Genomic DNA, 17,811 nt, shown 5'->3' on the forward strand with positions numbered 1-17,811 from the left:
ATTCTTACAGACAACAAATGAATGAACATTCTTGTTACAATCACAAACGACTAAAAAGATAGTTACAATCACAGATCACTATACAGTTTACAATGTTGAATGATGAAAACATACAAATTACAATGTTGAATGATGAAAACATAAATACTTATATGTTCTCATAGCTCAAATGAATTTAAATTCAATTCTGTAGTAAAATATTGTATAGTAGTATTAATGTTTTATTCTTTATTATTATATTATTATTTAAAAAAACTAGAATATTTATTTGAAAAACATAGAAGTTACATTAAAGAACGTAACATTAAACGTTGTCATGTAACGTCAAAAACGTCAAAAAAATAACAATCGCAAACGTCACCTCTTGCAATCACTTGCTTTTTGTTTTGTCTCGATTTTTATGGCATTTTAATTTAAAATATAGGAAGTAAAAATGCGAATTACAAACTTGAGACGCGGTAGAATATTTCGTACGGCCGCAATATGTGTAATTCTAATAGTTTTAATTTACGCTTTGCATAGTTATACAAATTTAAACGGCGAGGACCCAATAAACACCGTACTTTCAAATGATCTGCCTGCCTATTATAAGTTTCACAGAGATGTTTATCCAACGTTAAAAACCGGTAAGCTATTGTTGATTTCTAGTATTAGAATAGCAGGCGTATAACGCATGCAAAGAACAGTTAAAGCGGAGCCTAAATCTAGGTAATCTAGGTAATGCAAGATATAGATCGTAGCCGGTAAGTAACTGATTGGTTTTTATATGCCACTTACACGCTACGTAAAACATTTCATGTGTTTGGCAGCGGAGAAAACTCTGATAACATCCATGTGTATTTATGGCGCAAATAACTATGATCCTATTATTTATATCCTATTATTTATATATTATTTATGATCCTATTAGTTATGATTATAAACAACAATTTGATTGTTTAATTACCACATTTTATATTTTAAGGTGATATATAAATTCTGGCAGATAATTAAATTAAGCTATTGGTGGAATCTATGCTGTGAATTCTGATCCATTTTTTAATAAAATACAAATCATTAAGTTCCCACATAAGCCACAAAGCCAGAGTCTCTGAACCTCTTCTTCTACAGTTAAATAACTGTAAATTCCATTGGAAAAGTTGGATTTATTATTTTTTCTTATTTGACTTTAATCAGACTTAATATTGTTATTGAGGTACTATGTTAAGTAGTTACTTTGTTTTGTCCATATGATAATTACCACCTTGTTGCTGACCTAGACCTTACAAGAGGTTCTACATATAACAGGTACCCAAATTACTCTAGTAGGATCCTACCTAAACAAATTGGCTGTGGATGCAAGCAGTGAATTGTTGATATCAAAACTCCCTAATCTAGTGCAATGTAAATGCACTGCCTTCCTTGAGACTCATTACAAACCTGTATTGGAGAAAAAGTTTTCTTTTTTTGTACAATTTGTAGTGCATACCCTAGTTAAAAATGTCGTGCACACTACTGCCTTAACCCTACACCGGGTCACAAGTCCAGGCTTTGCTATGGGATTTTCTCTGTCACACCTGCACTGGAAATCTATGGAATACTATCAGTCTCCCTTCTTCTTCTTCTAGTCTCCCTATGATAATTATCGAGATAAGTATCTTTGTAAAGTGACCAGTATGTATAAACCAGATTGAAATTTTGTTCAAGTGTGCTTAATAAGTTCAATGTTATTAAAAAATAAAGCAACAACCTGTTAAATGGTAACAGGTCTACATTATACACTTAAGTAACATTAGATTTTAATCTATCTGTAAAAATTATTTATTATTCATATTCATGTGCATGTTTCCTGTGATGTTGATAATGTTTTCATGTCCAAAACACAGATTATCAAAGTAATATTGTTAGATAATCATTATTCTTTAAAACTATTTATGATTTGTTTTTATCATAATGATAATGGTAATTGGTTTATGATGTAGGCTAAAATCAAGTTTTATAATTGCTGCAACCATTATGTGATTTGCAACCTGGTTATCATTTTCAATTAAAATAACTAATATCAGAGAATTAGAACTACTTACTGTTCAAGTAGATGTACTCTTTTTTAATTCTTTACAAATTAGATGCAATCTAAGATGGAAGCGGGCTAACTTGTTAGGAGGAGAATGAAAATCCACACCCCTTTCGGTTTCTACACAACATCTTACCGGAATGCTAAATTGCTTTGGCGGTACGTCTTTGTTGGTAGGGTGGTAACTAGCCTCGGCCGATGCCTCCCACCAGTCAGACCTGGACCAATTAAGAAAACTTCAATTGGCCCAGCCGGGGATCGAACCCAGGACCTCTGTTATGTAGCGATACTTGGACATCTTCAAAGGCTGCAGGCTTTTTGTGTTACAGACCATACTGTACCTAATATTTACATTTTTCAGAGCTGGGTAATTATGAACCTAAGAACAAAGTGTCAGTGAAAGGTCCAGGAGAAGATGGCCTCCCGTACCATATGCCACAAGAGCGCGCCAATGACGTGGCTGACTCTGAGAGCAAATATGGCATGAATATTGCTGCCTCAGACGATATTGCTATGAACAGGTAAATATTACGTCAACTTTTCAAAAATATTTTTTGTCACATCTACAACCCGCCCGCCACAAACTACAGTACAGGAGTAGGTACAACAAAGTCTGATGAACCCCTGATCTCTTGGAGTTGAGTAATGCTAATAACCTTGGACCTATTGAAGCTAAAAGGAAATAGCTTGGCAAATTCGTTTGTAACACTCCCGATGGTCCGCGAGGGCCAGGGGCGTGTAGTGAAATGAAAAGCCCACGACTGATGCACCTCACTTCCCCGCACGCACGATTTCACACCCGCGCAGTCTTTCGCCCCGTCGCCCGCATATCATGGGATTGTCATCAATGAAGTTGCCAGACTATAATCTCTACTATTTGATATGCATTAACATGAACCTTAAGATGGTGTGAGTTTAGGGTGACAAAAATTTGGTTAATTTTAATGCGACTAAGACTCACGCGTGTATATTTACTGCTAAAACGAGCATTTTTAGTTTGGCATATCTATTCCAATTAAATGACATGGATCTTGGGTATCCATCACATTTAACCTCAATTTCTGGGAATGAATCTAGTCTAAAGCTGAAATAAAAATAAAGAACACATCACGAAATATCGTAAACCGCTTGAACTTGAATCGCATACAAAGATGTAATTTGTATAGCAAAGGATGCGATAGCTAAACATAGAAAAGCTTTTTAAAAAAAAATTGTCGGTAAACTGATTTCTATGGAACTTTCACTGGAAGAATATAGGAGGTTATTGAATTTATTAATAGGCGGTTATTATTGCAATAATAGGCACTTTATCACAAAAATCCAGGGATCACAGAATTTGTCAAATACTGAATCGGTAGTCTACTAATAAAAATACACATCAAAATGAATGAATGAATGAATGAAATATACTTTATTGTACACCAAAAATAATAATTACAGGCAAGAAATTAACTTAAAAACTAATGTACAATTGGCGGCCTTATCGCTAATGAAAATGTTTGTGTGTAGATCTATACCAGACACGCGGTTGGAAGAATGCAGATTTTGGCATTACCCCCAAGACTTGCCCAGCACGTCGGTCATCATAGTATTCCACAACGAAGGCTTCACGGTTCTCATGCGGACGGTCCACAGCGTCATCGATCGCTCTCCCACACATGTGCTGCATGAAGTTGTATTGGTAAGTTGATTTTTAGGGTCTAAAGAGGGCTACAGACTTGCAGTTTCCTTCCCTCCTTTATCCTGAAGAACTGAAGGAACTCCAGTCATAGACAAAATCTATTTCCCAAACTGTCCACTCGAACTAAAACTAAACTCTTCTCTAATGTAATTGTACAAGTTTAGATATAATCTTTCGATTTTTTTGTGGCAGGTCTCTTGTATTCTTGACTGAGCATTGTTGATAAATGAGACGATATTGCGTATACTTTTTGCGGTTTACGAGTTGTGCTGTGCATGTTGTGTAAACATTTAGATTCCCAGTTCGGGTCAGTTTAGGATTTTATATTTTCTAAATTGGCTCAGATTTGTTCTGGTGGTAGGCATCGGCGATCAAGGCACCCTTGTTAGTTATCCTACCGGCAATGAAGTAACTACCAAGCGATTCCGGTACGATACCGCGTCAAAACCTTCAGAGGTATGGATGGAATAAACTGCCAACTAAGCCAGCTTCCATTTTAGACTGCATCAATTGAATCAACCCTTAACATCGCACAGATACGATCCCAGTCAGGGGCTAACTTTCATTGATTAAAAAATTAGAATGGTGTCATTTTGTCTCTGGTCAATGGTCTCATACAAGGTTTTGTTATAACTTGTATACATATATAACTGCACTGCGAGCGTAAATTGTATGGTGAGTTACGCTAGACTACTGCCGTTCGTATTAACTAGCTCAGTCCTTATACAGCCTTTATAGTATTGACTCTTTGATAATGACATGTAAACTTTTCAATTATAGGTAGATGACTTTTCTGACAAAGACGACTTAAAAGAAAATTTAGATAATTACATAAAAAGATGGCACGGCAAAGTGCGAGTAATAAGAAACACTGAAAGAGAAGGTCTCATACGTACCCGATCTAGAGGCGCCAAAGAAGCCACAGGAGACGTTATAGTGTTCCTAGATGCCCATTGCGAGGTCAATGTCAATTGGCTGCCTCCGTTACTTGCTCCCATCTACAGAGACTACAGAATCATGACTGTCCCGGTTATTGACGGCATTGATCATCGAACATTTGAATACAGACCGGTCTATCAACATGGGACAAACTACAGAGGCATATTCGAATGGGGAATGTTGTATAAAGAGAACGAAGTACCAGAACGGGAAGCGGATTTGCACAAGCATAAATCCGAGCCCTACAAAAGTCCAACACACGCTGGTGGACTTTTCGCTATAAATAGGCGGTACTTCCTTGAAATTGGCGCATACGATCCTGGTTTATTAGTATGGGGTGGTGAAAATTTCGAACTTAGTTTTAAAATTTGGCAATGCGGCGGCAGTATCGAATGGGTGCCTTGTTCAAAAGTGGGACACGTGTATCGAGCGTTTATGCCGTATTCCTTTGGTAATTTGGCGAAGAATCGTAAAGGATCGCTTATCACTATAAACTATAAAAGAGTTATAGAGACTTGGTTCGATGAAGAACACAAAGAATACTTCTACACGAGGGAACCTATGGCGAGATTTTTAGACATGGGAGACATAACCGATCAAGTGGCATTGAAGAAGAAGCTGCAGTGTAAAGACTTCGGTTGGTACATGGAAAATGTCGCTTACGACGTGTACGACAAATTCCCGAAGCTCCCGAAGAATGTGCACTGGGGTATGGTGAAGAATAAAGCATCTGGTTTGTGTCTAGACACTATGGGCAAAGCCGCACCAGCTTACATTAGTGAGTATTACGTTGTTTACATATATTTTTCTCGTCAATTTACACACACTTTTGTAAGACATCAATACTAAATTGTCGTTTTTAAAATCCTAAAATTCCTAACAACGCCAACTATATGTGGCTATATGTTATCTTTTTTTAAATAATTATTTTATGAATACTCAGAAACAAAGATGTTCTAGAGATCAAAATTACTTAAGCCTTTGCCTGTAACAAATGTAAATTTTTGGGTTTGAAAAAAAAAAACAAATACTAATTTGCTATGTTGTCTCTCGCTTCATAGTCAATTTTCTCTGAATCTTTATCCATGTCTCCAAGTTACTCAAGAAAAGAACTTTCTTCCAAAGAACATGGTAGCTTAACACCTTTTGGAACCCTTTTCACGCGAGTCAAACTCGCATTTGTCTTTTTTTTCATGTCCATGTTTTTAGCTCGCTGATTCCGCATATTTGTTGTGTAGGCACGTCATCATGCCACGGCGCGGGCAACAACCAGCTGTTCCGGCTGAACGAAGCGGGCCAGCTCGGAGTGGGCGAGCGCTGCGTGGAAGCCGACGCGGACAGCGTGAAGCAAGCTATCTGCAGGCTCGGCACTGTGGACGGGCCTTGGAGGTGAGCTATACAATAATCTAGCATAACTCTCGACATGGAGAAGTCATGTTTGGTCATTCGCTGACTTTAGACAATGAATTATATATACAAATAGTAATCATCCAGCACCAAAAGCAATTAGCAATGTCTGGATATTGAAATGAAATAAAATTTTATTGTTTTACCAAGTTTGCGACGGCCTCCGGGCGCAGTGGTATGCGCACTGGATTTACGAGACGGAGGTCCTGGGTTCGATCCCCGGCTGGGCCGATTGAGGTTTTCTTAATTAGTCCAGGTCTGGCTGGTAGGAGGCTTCGGCCGTGGCTAGTTACTAGCCTACCGACAAAGACGTACCGCCAAGCGATTTAGCGTTCCGGTACGATGTCGTGTGGAAACCGAAAGGGGTGCGGATTTTCCACCTCCTCCTAACAAGTTAGCCCGCTTCCATCTTAGACTGCATCATCACTTACCATCAGGTGAGATTGTAGTCAAGGGCTAACTTGTAAATAATAAAAAATTAAAAAAAAGTTTTCATAACTGATTGGGCTGGAACCTTCTATTAACCACTGGATCTCTGGACTTTGTAAAGAAAATCTTTGAATCGAAAAGAGAAATTCACACGTGTATCAGTCGTGGGGTTTTCATTCATCGCTACACGCCCCCCGGCCCGCGCGTAACTTCGGGAGTGTTACGAACGAAGTTGCCAAGCTATAGAGGATGTTTGCGTGAACTATCACAAATCCCACGGAAACAAGCCAAGATATTCTAAATATCTCTTCTAATTATAAAAAGAAAAATACTATAAAGAAAAGTAATAAGTAAGTCTTATCCAATTTTTTTTAGGTATGACGACCTACACAACCATTTAGTCCACCGTTTGCACAGCTACTGTCTCACTTTGCAACCCCATACAAGGACCCTGGGTCTCGCACCGTGTGACCCTAACAACACCTACCAACAGTGGACTATTACACACAAAAAACCTAATTGGTGAAAGTGACTGTAGATTTGTTAGGTTCAAAAAAAATTCGGTCAAACCAACGCGCAAATTGTGATACATTTCCAGATAAGATCCGCCATTTTGTGCTCGGCTCATTTCTACAAAATGGCGGACGTCCAAAATTAACATGAATTATTGAATTATTTGATTAATGTATTCTTTAACTAACCTACTCGTAGCTTTCAATTTTCAAAAGTTGTTAACAATAATTAAAATTAATTAAAATTTATTTTAAACTTTAAATCTCTAAAAAAGTTACGAGTACATAAAAAAAATAGGTTGGTTTGGCCTTTAAAATATAATCACAAACTGCCTGTATAACTTTAGAATTAAAATCTGCAATATTTTTATATATTTATATATCAAATATCAAATAACCATTATATTGCCCATACGAAAATTTATGTGTATACATTATTGTATACATTTGTCAAAAAACTGGAGTTATTATGTATATTAGTTATACATTTATGTAATACATAATTGTCCAGGTTCAAACCAATCGGTGCAACCTGTTGTAAACAATTGCTTACATATTATTTTTTGTAGAATAAAACAATGTATTTTTCATAATTCTAAATAAATATAAACACGAAAACGACTTGCAAATTAATTGAACAATATATAATTATTATTTATTTTATTTATAAAAACTAGACCAAGACGCATTTAATGGTTAATCTTTTACCTACCATTTTGATGATGAATTAACTGATTTATAAACTATAAAAAATATTTATGTTTTATTTATTATTAATGTATTTTTCACAATTCTAAATAAATATAAACACTTGCAAATTAATTTAAAAATATATAATTACTATTTATTTTGTTTATAAAATTAGACCAAGACGCATTTTATTGTTTATCTTTTACCTTTTTGATGATGAAATAACTAATTTATAACCAATAAAAAATATTTATGTATATACTTGAATATTATTTAATTATTATGTATTGTTTATTACAATTAAACAATCCTTTTTGAGATTAAATTGGAAACACAAAAGACATTGCATTTTTGTACTTAATCTGTACATACATTTGTAATTTGTTTTTAATTATAAAATATATATTGGATTTAAATTAAATTATAATAACTGCTAATTTAGTTGCAATATAACAAATTCAATTCGTTCACTCAATCACCAGTTTTACTAAAAGCAAAAAAAGAAAATTAAATTAGAATATTTGCTCATATACTTCATATATCTACTTTTGAACGTCTGGTTTGCTTTGTATGTAGTGGTAAGATGTACAGACTAGAGTTTGACTGTAGAAGGCGGTGCCAAAAGACAAAATATACTTTAAGAGCCTATTTAGCCTTCAAACCGATCAATGGAAATGACATAGGTGCGATGGTATTTTTCGCTTTTTAGAGAAATACATCTTTGAAGTCGATTATATATTATGTTGCTTATTTTTTGGGGGTAGGACGAGGTAAACTCACACATCGATTATAGTTAACACCAATAAATATTATTTGTGTTCTTACATTACACACAAACGCACTTGCTTCATCATCTTACCACTACATCGAAAGCCAAACGGAATTCCCGGAATAGATTGACTGTACTAAAGTCTCGATTTCCTAGTTTGTTATATCTACATCTGAATTAGCAACTCTAGTACTTATTTAAGAATATATTAGTGGTCGAAATGATATTTGTTTACCTTCACGTTTTATACCGTTTTTAATAACCTAGCTTACTTATACTGTGTCCCTAGTGGGACTTTTCAATATTTTCATACTTTTACTACCGCGTTACCCCTACTCTACCATACCCTGCCCTACCCCTACCCCTACCCTACCCCTATCTATCGATTTTTAGCTTTCTACTTTGAAAATTGCGGAATGCTCCATATAAACTTCCACCCCCATTATAGGGAAATGGGGGGTCAGAAAGTTACATAAAGTAGCCTATGTCTCTCTCCATCCTTTTAACTATCTCCACTTAAAAAATCACGTCAATTCGTCGCTCCGTTTTGCCGTGAAAGACGGACAAACAAACAGACACACACTTTCACATTTATAATATTAAGTATGGATTATACTTATACTTAAATAGACAGGTTATTAAAAACGGCCATTAGAATTGTAGCTGTATATTTTTATTAAACATTTATTTGTTCTATGATATTTGAAAATGTACTTTGGATATTAATATTGCCTTGTATAATATAACTAGATTTTAAAAAAAACATTTTAGGTAGGATTACTATAAGTTTACGTGGACTCGATAAATCCGATATTATTTATAACGATTTATGAAAAACTAATATTTCTATAGGTATGGCCTGACTAGAAAAATAAAATACATACTTGGATTGAGGGAACCACAAAAACCTACTTTTCAGTTGTCTGTGCATATTGTTATTGTTTTGTTTTTTTTGTGTTGTTATTGGAAGAAATGAAGTTTAAAAGAGCTGCAGATCAGAGCCGTAAAGCCAATTTAGTGATGACCGAAACATGGTGAGGGTTTTTTTTCTGGTCAGGCTACATTATTATACTCAGAGGTACAATTATCCACTTACTTTAACACACTCGTGTCAAAATAAAGCGGGCGGATAATGGTGCCTCTGAGTATATTAATTAGGCACTGCTTTATTAATTTTTATGGAACTTGACTTTTTTGCAGATTTATAGGTATAGTAAGTAATGATTATTTTGTATGTCTTTCACAATTTGGTCACAAAACTCAGCTCTCTCACGTATTATCTTTACTTTCAAATCTAGTTTGTCTCGACATGATCCAATTCTTACTAATATTATTACCAAAGGGGTAATTCACGCAAATCCTAAACGAGCATATCTAGTGCTATCCTTTTCACATCGTTCTCTATTGAAAGAGTCAGCACTAAGTACTTTTAGAGCGGTTAATTTTGTTTAGGTCTATTATTTATGTACAACTTATTTTATTAGCTATTCTACAAAAACAAAAAAGTCGACTAAAATACGTACTGATAAACCATTTTCTTACATGATTAAATTTAGTTTTATTTTAAGTTCGTTTCTCAGATTTTTTAATATTGTCTCGACACTAAAAAAATATTTTATAATTTTCAGACAGCATTTAACAATAGGTTTAGTATAGGTACGTTAAATCTTTTTTCCTTATTTTAATGAAATAGAAGTTAAGTTAAAGTTAATTTATGTTAATTATTATTATTATTAAAATGCACCTTCACTTAGCACATCAACTTGTATTATATGTATTTTGTTCTGCAATTTACTTAAATCTATTATATATTCCAGGGTTCACTTTTTTATACCTTTTCTCAACTTTTATATTATATTATTAATATATGAGTAAAAAGTTAATAATACTTAATCTATAATTAGGCCTGCAATATTTTTCAATAGTAGTATATTTAGTTTAATCTAATGTATTATTAGATACTTCTCAAACTCCTGTGTTCATGTATTATTGGTGATTTTGAAAATTGTAATTTATCTATAATTTTTATATATGTATTTAGATCCTATGATCGCTAAATACGATATGATTGAGTAAATTGCATTAATAATTGAGGTTAAAATATGTATTTTGAAATTAATTACGGAGGCGCCAATGCGTAAATGTCTCGCTGTTCTACCCTCTTTAATTAATTATTCGAACTCAGTAGCGAAATCGTTTTTCTCTCTCTCTATCTAACGCGATACTATAGATAGAGATAGACAATTTCGAAACCTAAAAGACGAATATCGAAGACTAAAATTTTTTTAACCACGAGTTCGCAAAAGGTCAAAAATATTGCATCTGACTATACTCGTATAATGTGTCTCTAAACTGGCGATCATTCGATCAAATCCATTGATAAATCGTGTTCAGTTTGTTTAACAACAAACTGTTGTTTGTTATAAAGTGGAAGTTTTGTATATATAGGTATGTATCACAATTCACGGTATGTAATTTTTTATTACAAAATAAATATTTATTGTTTAACTTTTGTATCAATTACCTGTAATCCTATAGCTAGTGGCGTGCGAACAATACAAGGAACTAAAAACTGATTTAATGTATCTTTCCTAAGTCTGCCTGGGTAGTGCATACCCTTGATTGGAAGCCTTATGTACGCCTCGATAACTTTCGTATTAAAATGTAAAACATTTGTCTACTCTGAGGACTCGTTACATATCCATATTGGAGAAGGAATTTTTTATTTTGTATATCAAGTGGAATTAAAATGTGTAAAATTAAAGGAGTCAAAATTAAAACCATATACAAATATTACAAAACTCTTTATTCATAAATATTAAATTTAATAAAAGCATCTATATTGTGTTAACTACGCAATTGTCTTTATATACCTACACAATTTATTCTAAATTATTGGTTACTGATGTAACATCTGACCAATTAACTAAGAAAGTTGATTACAATAAACCTTTTGGGCTGAGGGATAATAGTGTAAGAAAAGTTTATTATTAAAAAAAATTAAATGGAGTATAAAGGAGACCTCACATCTAATAGCAACGCTGACACATTTATCTTTAAACAAGCAGACGCCTTCAACTCGGCGTGAAATTCCGTTTTTTACAAATACTGGAATATATAAAAAACTTCAAATTAAAAAAAATCACAATTCATTTATTTTCAATAGTAGACAAATAGTCAAGTTTGACTATTTGTAGAGACTTCTGAACTGGTGGTAGTCACTAAAAATAGTCAAACTTGACGCTTTAAAAGTGTTTGTAAACGAAGCCAACATGAAATAAATTGATTTTTTTTTAATTTATCCCTGAAAATATAAATCTGAGACACGAAAATAAAAATTTAAAGTCATATCAATTATTCAAATTAGTCAAAGGTTAAGTTCACTTTGCCTAGATGCGTGAACGCGCAAAAAGTAGTTAATAATTTATAATTTATTAGTCGTGTGTGCTCTTAGATGTGCGGCCAGTTTAAATTTTAAGAGCACCCGTTCATAAAATACAAATATGTCGCAATTCAAAACTGCGTGTGAAAATTAAAAAAAAAAAATTATAGATATCCTTCACTAAGTATAAATATAAGAATTTTGTGATAGACACAAGGGTCTTTTTTTCAACATTTTTCTTCTGTAGTACAATTTCAATATATATTCGTCTTAATTATAAAATCTTGTAAACAAAATATATTAACAAAATGTTTTATTCTTCATGAACAGGTACTCTTAATTACATTTTTATAGATAATTAATTAATTTTTAAGTCTTATTCACAGACTAAGTTAGTCTTTGTGTGTTTTTTTTTAATCTTTAATACAAATCTGTCCTGTATTTGAATGTTATACAAATAAAATTAGGCACTGTGTATTTGCAATAATGTAATTCTTATCCAGTAAGGAAGATATCAAATCCAAAGGTTTAAATGAAAATTACTTCTACAATAAATATTATAATGGTGTTTTTGACCACCAATCATTCCAATTGCACACACGCTGCGAAATATCAAGAATTGACCAATTAGGCGAGGGAACGTCAGGTGCTAGCCAATTAAAATCGTCCAAACGATCCCAGTTATTGCTATTCCTATTTAACGAGGACATGTTGAAGTGCTTCTCGAGATCCTCATAATGCAAATTGTATGGTGCAGTGCGAATGTCTGAACAGTCCTCGACAATACCTTTACTCGTCACGTGCAAATAAATGTCACATTTCATTGAACTGTGCATCCTCAGCTGCTGACACGCCGTAACTATCTTACAATTTGTGCACTTCTCAATAAAAACTGACGACGTGACTGGTCCAGAAAGCACTATACAATTATCTAAGTTAGTTAAATGCAAAGTTCCCATAACTCCTTTCAAACCGATGGTACAGTTTTTCAAATTTCTCAATGCAACGTCACGTTGAAACAACTCCTCGTTTTCTAATGATAAAACTTTGTCCTCCTGAGAATCAAAACCAAACAGTTTATCGTCCCATTTGTTACTATCTGTCTTGCCTGCACCATCGTTCTCATCAATTGAAGTTTGTTTTTGATTGTGACTTTTGGGTAGTTTCTTTCTAGTGAAACCAAATTTCTTACGAGGGACATATCTATCTTCTAATTCGTAGCATTTTGTTTGCAAGTTAGCCACAATGCCTAAATATTTGCGCATGTTGAACTCTTTGAGGAAAAATGAGGATGTGACAACAAACTTCTGTAATTCGTTGACTTCATGCTTGATATTGTCGAAATGCTGAGGCAAGACGTGCGTTTCTAATGTGGGTATTTGCGATAATAGCTCTTCAATTGTCTCGGATCGTATTTTAAAGGCTCCTGAGAAGTAATCTTCATTTTCATTGGTAGCATCAACTTCCTCCCTCGCCTTGTGCGCTTTTTGCAGTTTCTCTAATCGCTGAGCATCACGCCTGCTCAGTCTTTCTAAAACAGCATTCTTGTCACTCATTTTCCCCTCTTTAGCAATTCTTCGACTTTCTTGTTAATATCAGAGTCAGGGTTGGCAGCTTCCTTCAAAACTTTCACAGTTTCGTGACTTACTCTTCTAGCATCGGTAAATTTAGAGCCTTCATCAAACTGAAAAGAAGAGAAAATGATATTTGCAAATGGAAATCATGAAGCTAATTTATCGTTAAACAATAATCAACTTTAAGGACAACACAAATAAGTATTAGAAACATAAAAATATATTCTAAAAGCTAAATTTTAAAGCTTTTAGCATAATATGACTCTCCCCATTACAATATCCCAATGCTCAAATATTATTTTTAAAGGTTTTAACAAATATTCACTAATCACTCTTTATTAATATGGGTATTGCTTAGTATAGGTGTTCTTAGAATCCAAAAAAATTTAAGTCAAATAAAAGGCAAGCCAGACAACAAATCCAATACTTCAAGCCTAATTATTTGAGTATTTGATGTTTATTTTTAACAGACAAATATCAAATGTGTTTGTTGATTGTCATGAAAAGTGTCGAAATTGATTCAATATTTAACAGGTATAATAAACTCCAAATTTTGAGTTCTCTCTGATATATTGCAACACACAGAACTATGCAGCTATAAAACCTGACTATAATTTAAGTCAGCAACCATGCGCCTCATGGTCAAATCTATGTCACACAGTCCACAGTCTATATCTAAGTGAGAGATAAATTAAATGTATTGATTAATTAAATAGTATCAACACTTGTGCTGAGGACCTAGTTTAAAAACCTTTGGCTCAGGGTCTCTGCTCTGAATTAAATAATTATCAAAAGTAAATTCACATATTAACCTCTTGATTACTATAAAAATCAAACATGATGAATGTTGTATGGTTTTTGAGATGTGAATGATTGATTTGTGTTGGACACTGACTATATTTTGAACTTAAGCATGATACAAAAAGAAGTTTTGTATGATATAATAAATTATATTGCATAATCGCTAGATGTAGACAAAAAAAGAAGAAATAAACCAGTATACAAAGCTGTGTTGAATATATCAACTCTGAAATTTCAAAAATTCTGAATGCAAATGGCAACCAATAGCTGTATTTTTCTTTATCTCATCTGGAAACATGTTGTAGTGCATATCTTATGCTGTTGATAAAGGACCATTAAAATAGGCTGTTAATGAGTATAAAGGCATGTTTAAATTACAAATTGTAATAGGCAGTGTATTATAGATATTCTTAATATTACACAAAGATGATTAAACAGATCTTGTTGTTTTCAGATAAGTATTTATGACTAAAATGTTATACAACCTTTAATTTTAATGTGAGATTAACTCTATAACACAAATATTAATTATTACTAATTGGTTGGTATTTGATGTGGTATTTACAATGATCCTAGACTAGAGGAATACTGAGACAAAAGTAAAAGAATGCCTTTTTGTTGTTCTAGTTTCCTTGTCTGCCAGTGAAAGTCTCATTAAAGTCAGTTCCATGGTAGCCAAACCTATCGATAAAAGCTATTAATGCTTGAGCAAAAATGATTTTCTTTGTGTTTTAGTATTGTGTAAATAAGAACTTGAGAAAACATGTTTTTTTTTTAAATCATGTTTTATTATAATGTTTTGATGTATTAATTATGGTCATGTTATTAGATAGGTAATTTAACAAAAAAAAACTTGCAAACAAAAGCAACATATAGTGAAGATTATAAAAACAAGTATAGATCAGTGACCACACACACAAATTTTTTATGAGTAAAACAAAATAATAATAATAATGACCTTTTTAAGAAGTTCATCATCAGGTTTGACAAATGTGAAGAGGCCGAAGCCAATTGTCCCAAAGGTGACAACCCAGAAGAGGGACCTAGCTGCAATGTTCATCTCACCGGGTTATATCTTGCCTTCGTTGGTCCAAACTTTGTAATCAAGATCTCTGGTTTTGTGCCCTCCGATCCTTTCACCGAGGGTGTAATAACCTTCCAGCACCCAGTTGTAGTTCTTGTGCATATACAAGCGGAAATCTGAAAGTACAGAATTCAAATAAGAAATAAATCAAAGGCTATTTTTCATCAACAAGCTTACAATCAAATAAAATTACTGTATGTAAAGTTTGTAGAGAGAATATAGGCAATCTGGAACTTCATAATGACTTATGTTGAATGTTTGCTCCTAATAATTGCTTTTATCTTGCACTTTGTAGAGTCAAAATCTCTCTGTTCTGGTTTCAGGGTGAAACATAAGTACAGAGACCTGGGTGACGTTGTTGCATGGTTTTGTCGGCTTTTCTCAGATGATAGCAAAATAAAGTCCCATCTCTAGTATTCCAACACAATGAAAGTGATAAAGAGAGAGAATGTAATGTCATGATACAGTTAAAATATAAACCATCATGACAAACAGATGTTTTAGGTAGAATAATCAAAAATATATTTAAAAATTAAAATTTTCATGTATTCAGGTCTCAAAAAAAATATGATAATTTTTTTTCAATCTAGCAGAACAATAATGAACAATTTAAGACCATTTAAAAAAAGAGTCAACTAGCCTATTAATACTATCAGACTTTGATTGGATTTTATTAAACTGACAGGAATATATGTTCTCTGAGATCTGTGTTTTGAAGAATGCAGCATGAAACTCTTTGGATATAACACCATTAACTATATTAATTAACTTACTTAATTTTTAATGTATTTAAATTAATTAATTACATTAATTAACCTCCTAACTGCAAACTGTTAGAGAATTACTTGAGAATTGAAGAGAAACTTGATAGCCCAAACCATGATTCAAACCAAGGTCCTCATAATCACATAGGTTACCCATTGACCTCTTATAATATAAAAGGACACACAATCATGTAGAAAATTTCACTTAAAATCTGGCCAATCATGCTTTGTCAGTGTTAGAATTATTGGTAAAGAAAATTATACATAAAGGCCTTTAAATATAGTCCAATATTCAATAAAATCCCAAATTTCTTAAGGATTGAGTTTAAGGTTGAATTTGCAAATGAGAATACTAGAATTGAGTGCCAAGAAGTTGTGTTTGGCACTCATTGATTGGGGATGTTTATTGGTTGCTGATTGTGCATCCACTTTTTAAAAGGAGATTGATGAGGTTACCTGACAAACCACCATACTGGTTTAAAAAACTAATTACTGAAGCAAAACTGTTAACAAGTCATGAGAAATTCATAAACTGATTTTTACATGTTGACATATTGACTTTCAAACTTTTGGTTTCCAATTATGCAAGTTTCCAACTAAAAGCAAAAGTAATGATACTATACCAATAATCGTGCTAAGAACTTAAATCTACATAAAAGGTGTTTTAATTTACTGTTCTGTTCCTCTTATCAATCAATATCACTTAATTTCCCAATTCTTGGACATTTATTATTATGTCTGTTTTTAGAATATTATACTCCCTCCTTTATGAAGGGAGGCCTGGCTCTTCAATGGGCAGTTTTAATAGACTGATTGTAAAACAACAATCGATTTTTTTCAAGATCTACCTCACAACAATCACTTGTTGAAAAGCAGTCTTGAAATGATTGAGTAAGTAATCAAAAAGAAGAAAAATTTTTTTTATAGAATTATTGAAATAATACACACCTCTTTCCGAATTCAATTTGTACCACAATCCGTAGGAGACGGCGAATCCGGCAGCTTCTACTACAAAAAAGGTCGCCGCAGTTAAGCCAAGTATACGTTTGAAGCCAGACTTTGGTTTCTTTTCCAGCATAATAACATTTATAATTTAGAATGATCGATTAAAAATCTTTTTAAAACATTTGCAGTTGAATTAATCATGAACCACAAAATGTCGCATTCGATTCGAATTCCGATGACCGATGACGTAAGGGCCTACGCCACAGACTATAGACTAATATGATTATCACAGACGGGTAATAAAACCACAGACGGTTAAAAAACCGGAATATAGAAACACATAAGACATCACTAGAGGAGCATAGACAAATACTTTTTTTACTTACAACCCGGATGGTTTCCGTTGCCGTTTCTTAAGTCTTTTTAGATAAGTAAATGAAATCTTTTTTCAAAAATAATTCAAAAATAATGGAGTTTAGCGGGAAAATCTTAGGAATCCCATGAGCTCTTGTTTTGTTTTCATTGATTTGCTGCAGTTTAGAGTTTTATTGCTGTACCTAACTAAAATGCATTTAATCAAAATAATTCTGTTTAGGTGCACAAGTGAAGTGGAGCAAGTGTTTTATGTGATTTTAAATAACTAATTCGATTTTCCCGGTGAACTCCATCAGTAGTTTCGTAAGGTTGCCTTCGTCTTAATAAAGCATGACATGACTTGACTAGGACTGACTGACGGACAACGACGCCTGGAGGTACATGCCACGGACCGGATTCAAACCTA

General features: G+C 33.3%; 2 protein-coding genes across 3 annotated transcripts; one reads left to right on the plus strand and one right to left on the minus strand.

The window, feature by feature from the left end:
• Positions 1-347: 347 nt before the first annotated feature.
• LOC112058485 (N-acetylgalactosaminyltransferase 7) lies at positions 348-10,988 on the plus strand. The gene is made up of 6 exons (XM_052883347.1): positions 348-626; positions 2,415-2,574; positions 3,563-3,734; positions 4,515-5,451; positions 5,912-6,062; positions 6,885-10,988. Exons 1-6 carry the CDS (start codon positions 434-436, stop codon positions 7,033-7,035), a joined length of 1,764 nt encoding a protein of 587 aa, XP_052739307.1. The 5' UTR covers positions 348-433; the 3' UTR covers positions 7,036-10,988.
• Positions 10,989-11,269: 281 nt separating this feature from the next.
• On the minus strand, positions 11,270-15,437 carry LOC112058484 (tubulin-specific chaperone C). Of its 2 annotated transcripts, XM_024099351.2 has the most exons (3): positions 15,196-15,431; positions 13,453-13,546; positions 11,270-13,393 (listed from the first exon to the last, which is right to left on the minus strand). In XM_024099351.2, exons 1-3 carry the CDS (start codon positions 15,295-15,297, stop codon positions 12,420-12,422), a joined length of 1,170 nt encoding a protein of 389 aa, XP_023955119.2. In that variant the 5' UTR covers positions 15,298-15,431; the 3' UTR covers positions 11,270-12,419. The 2 variants fall into 2 exon arrangements, with proteins under 2 accessions (XP_023955119.2, XP_052739308.1); XM_052883348.1 differs by having other exon boundaries at positions 11,270-13,546; positions 15,303-15,437.
• Between the last annotated feature and the right edge of the window lie 2,374 nt (positions 15,438-17,811).

The sequence above is a fragment of the Bicyclus anynana genome, chromosome 9 (assembly GCF_947172395.1).
Source record: "Bicyclus anynana chromosome 9, ilBicAnyn1.1, whole genome shotgun sequence".
In the NCBI taxonomy this organism is placed as follows: domain Eukaryota; kingdom Metazoa; phylum Arthropoda; class Insecta; order Lepidoptera; family Nymphalidae; genus Bicyclus; species Bicyclus anynana.

Bases quoted from the DNA above. Each gene is read 5' to 3' on its own strand.
- LOC112058484 (XM_024099351.2), bottom strand. From the start codon at position 15,297: ATGAACATTGCAGCTAGGTCCCTCTTCTGGGTTGTCACCTTTGGGACA. The intron at 13,547-15,195 runs GTCATTATTATT...TCTTCTTTTCAG, and splicing joins ATGATGAACTTCTTAAAAAG to TTTGATGAAGGCTCTAAATT. The intron at 13,394-13,452 runs ACAAGAAAGTCG...ATGCTGTTTTAG, and splicing joins CAACCCTGACTCTGATATTA to AAAGACTGAGCAGGCGTGAT.
- LOC112058485 (XM_052883347.1), top strand. From the start codon at position 434: ATGCGAATTACAAACTTGAGACGCGGTAGAATATTTCGTACGGCCGCA. The intron at 2,575-3,562 runs GTAAATATTACG...GTTTGTGTGTAG, and splicing joins GACGATATTGCTATGAACAG to ATCTATACCAGACACGCGGT. The intron at 5,452-5,911 runs GTGAGTATTACG...TTTGTTGTGTAG, and splicing joins AGCCGCACCAGCTTACATTA to GCACGTCATCATGCCACGGC.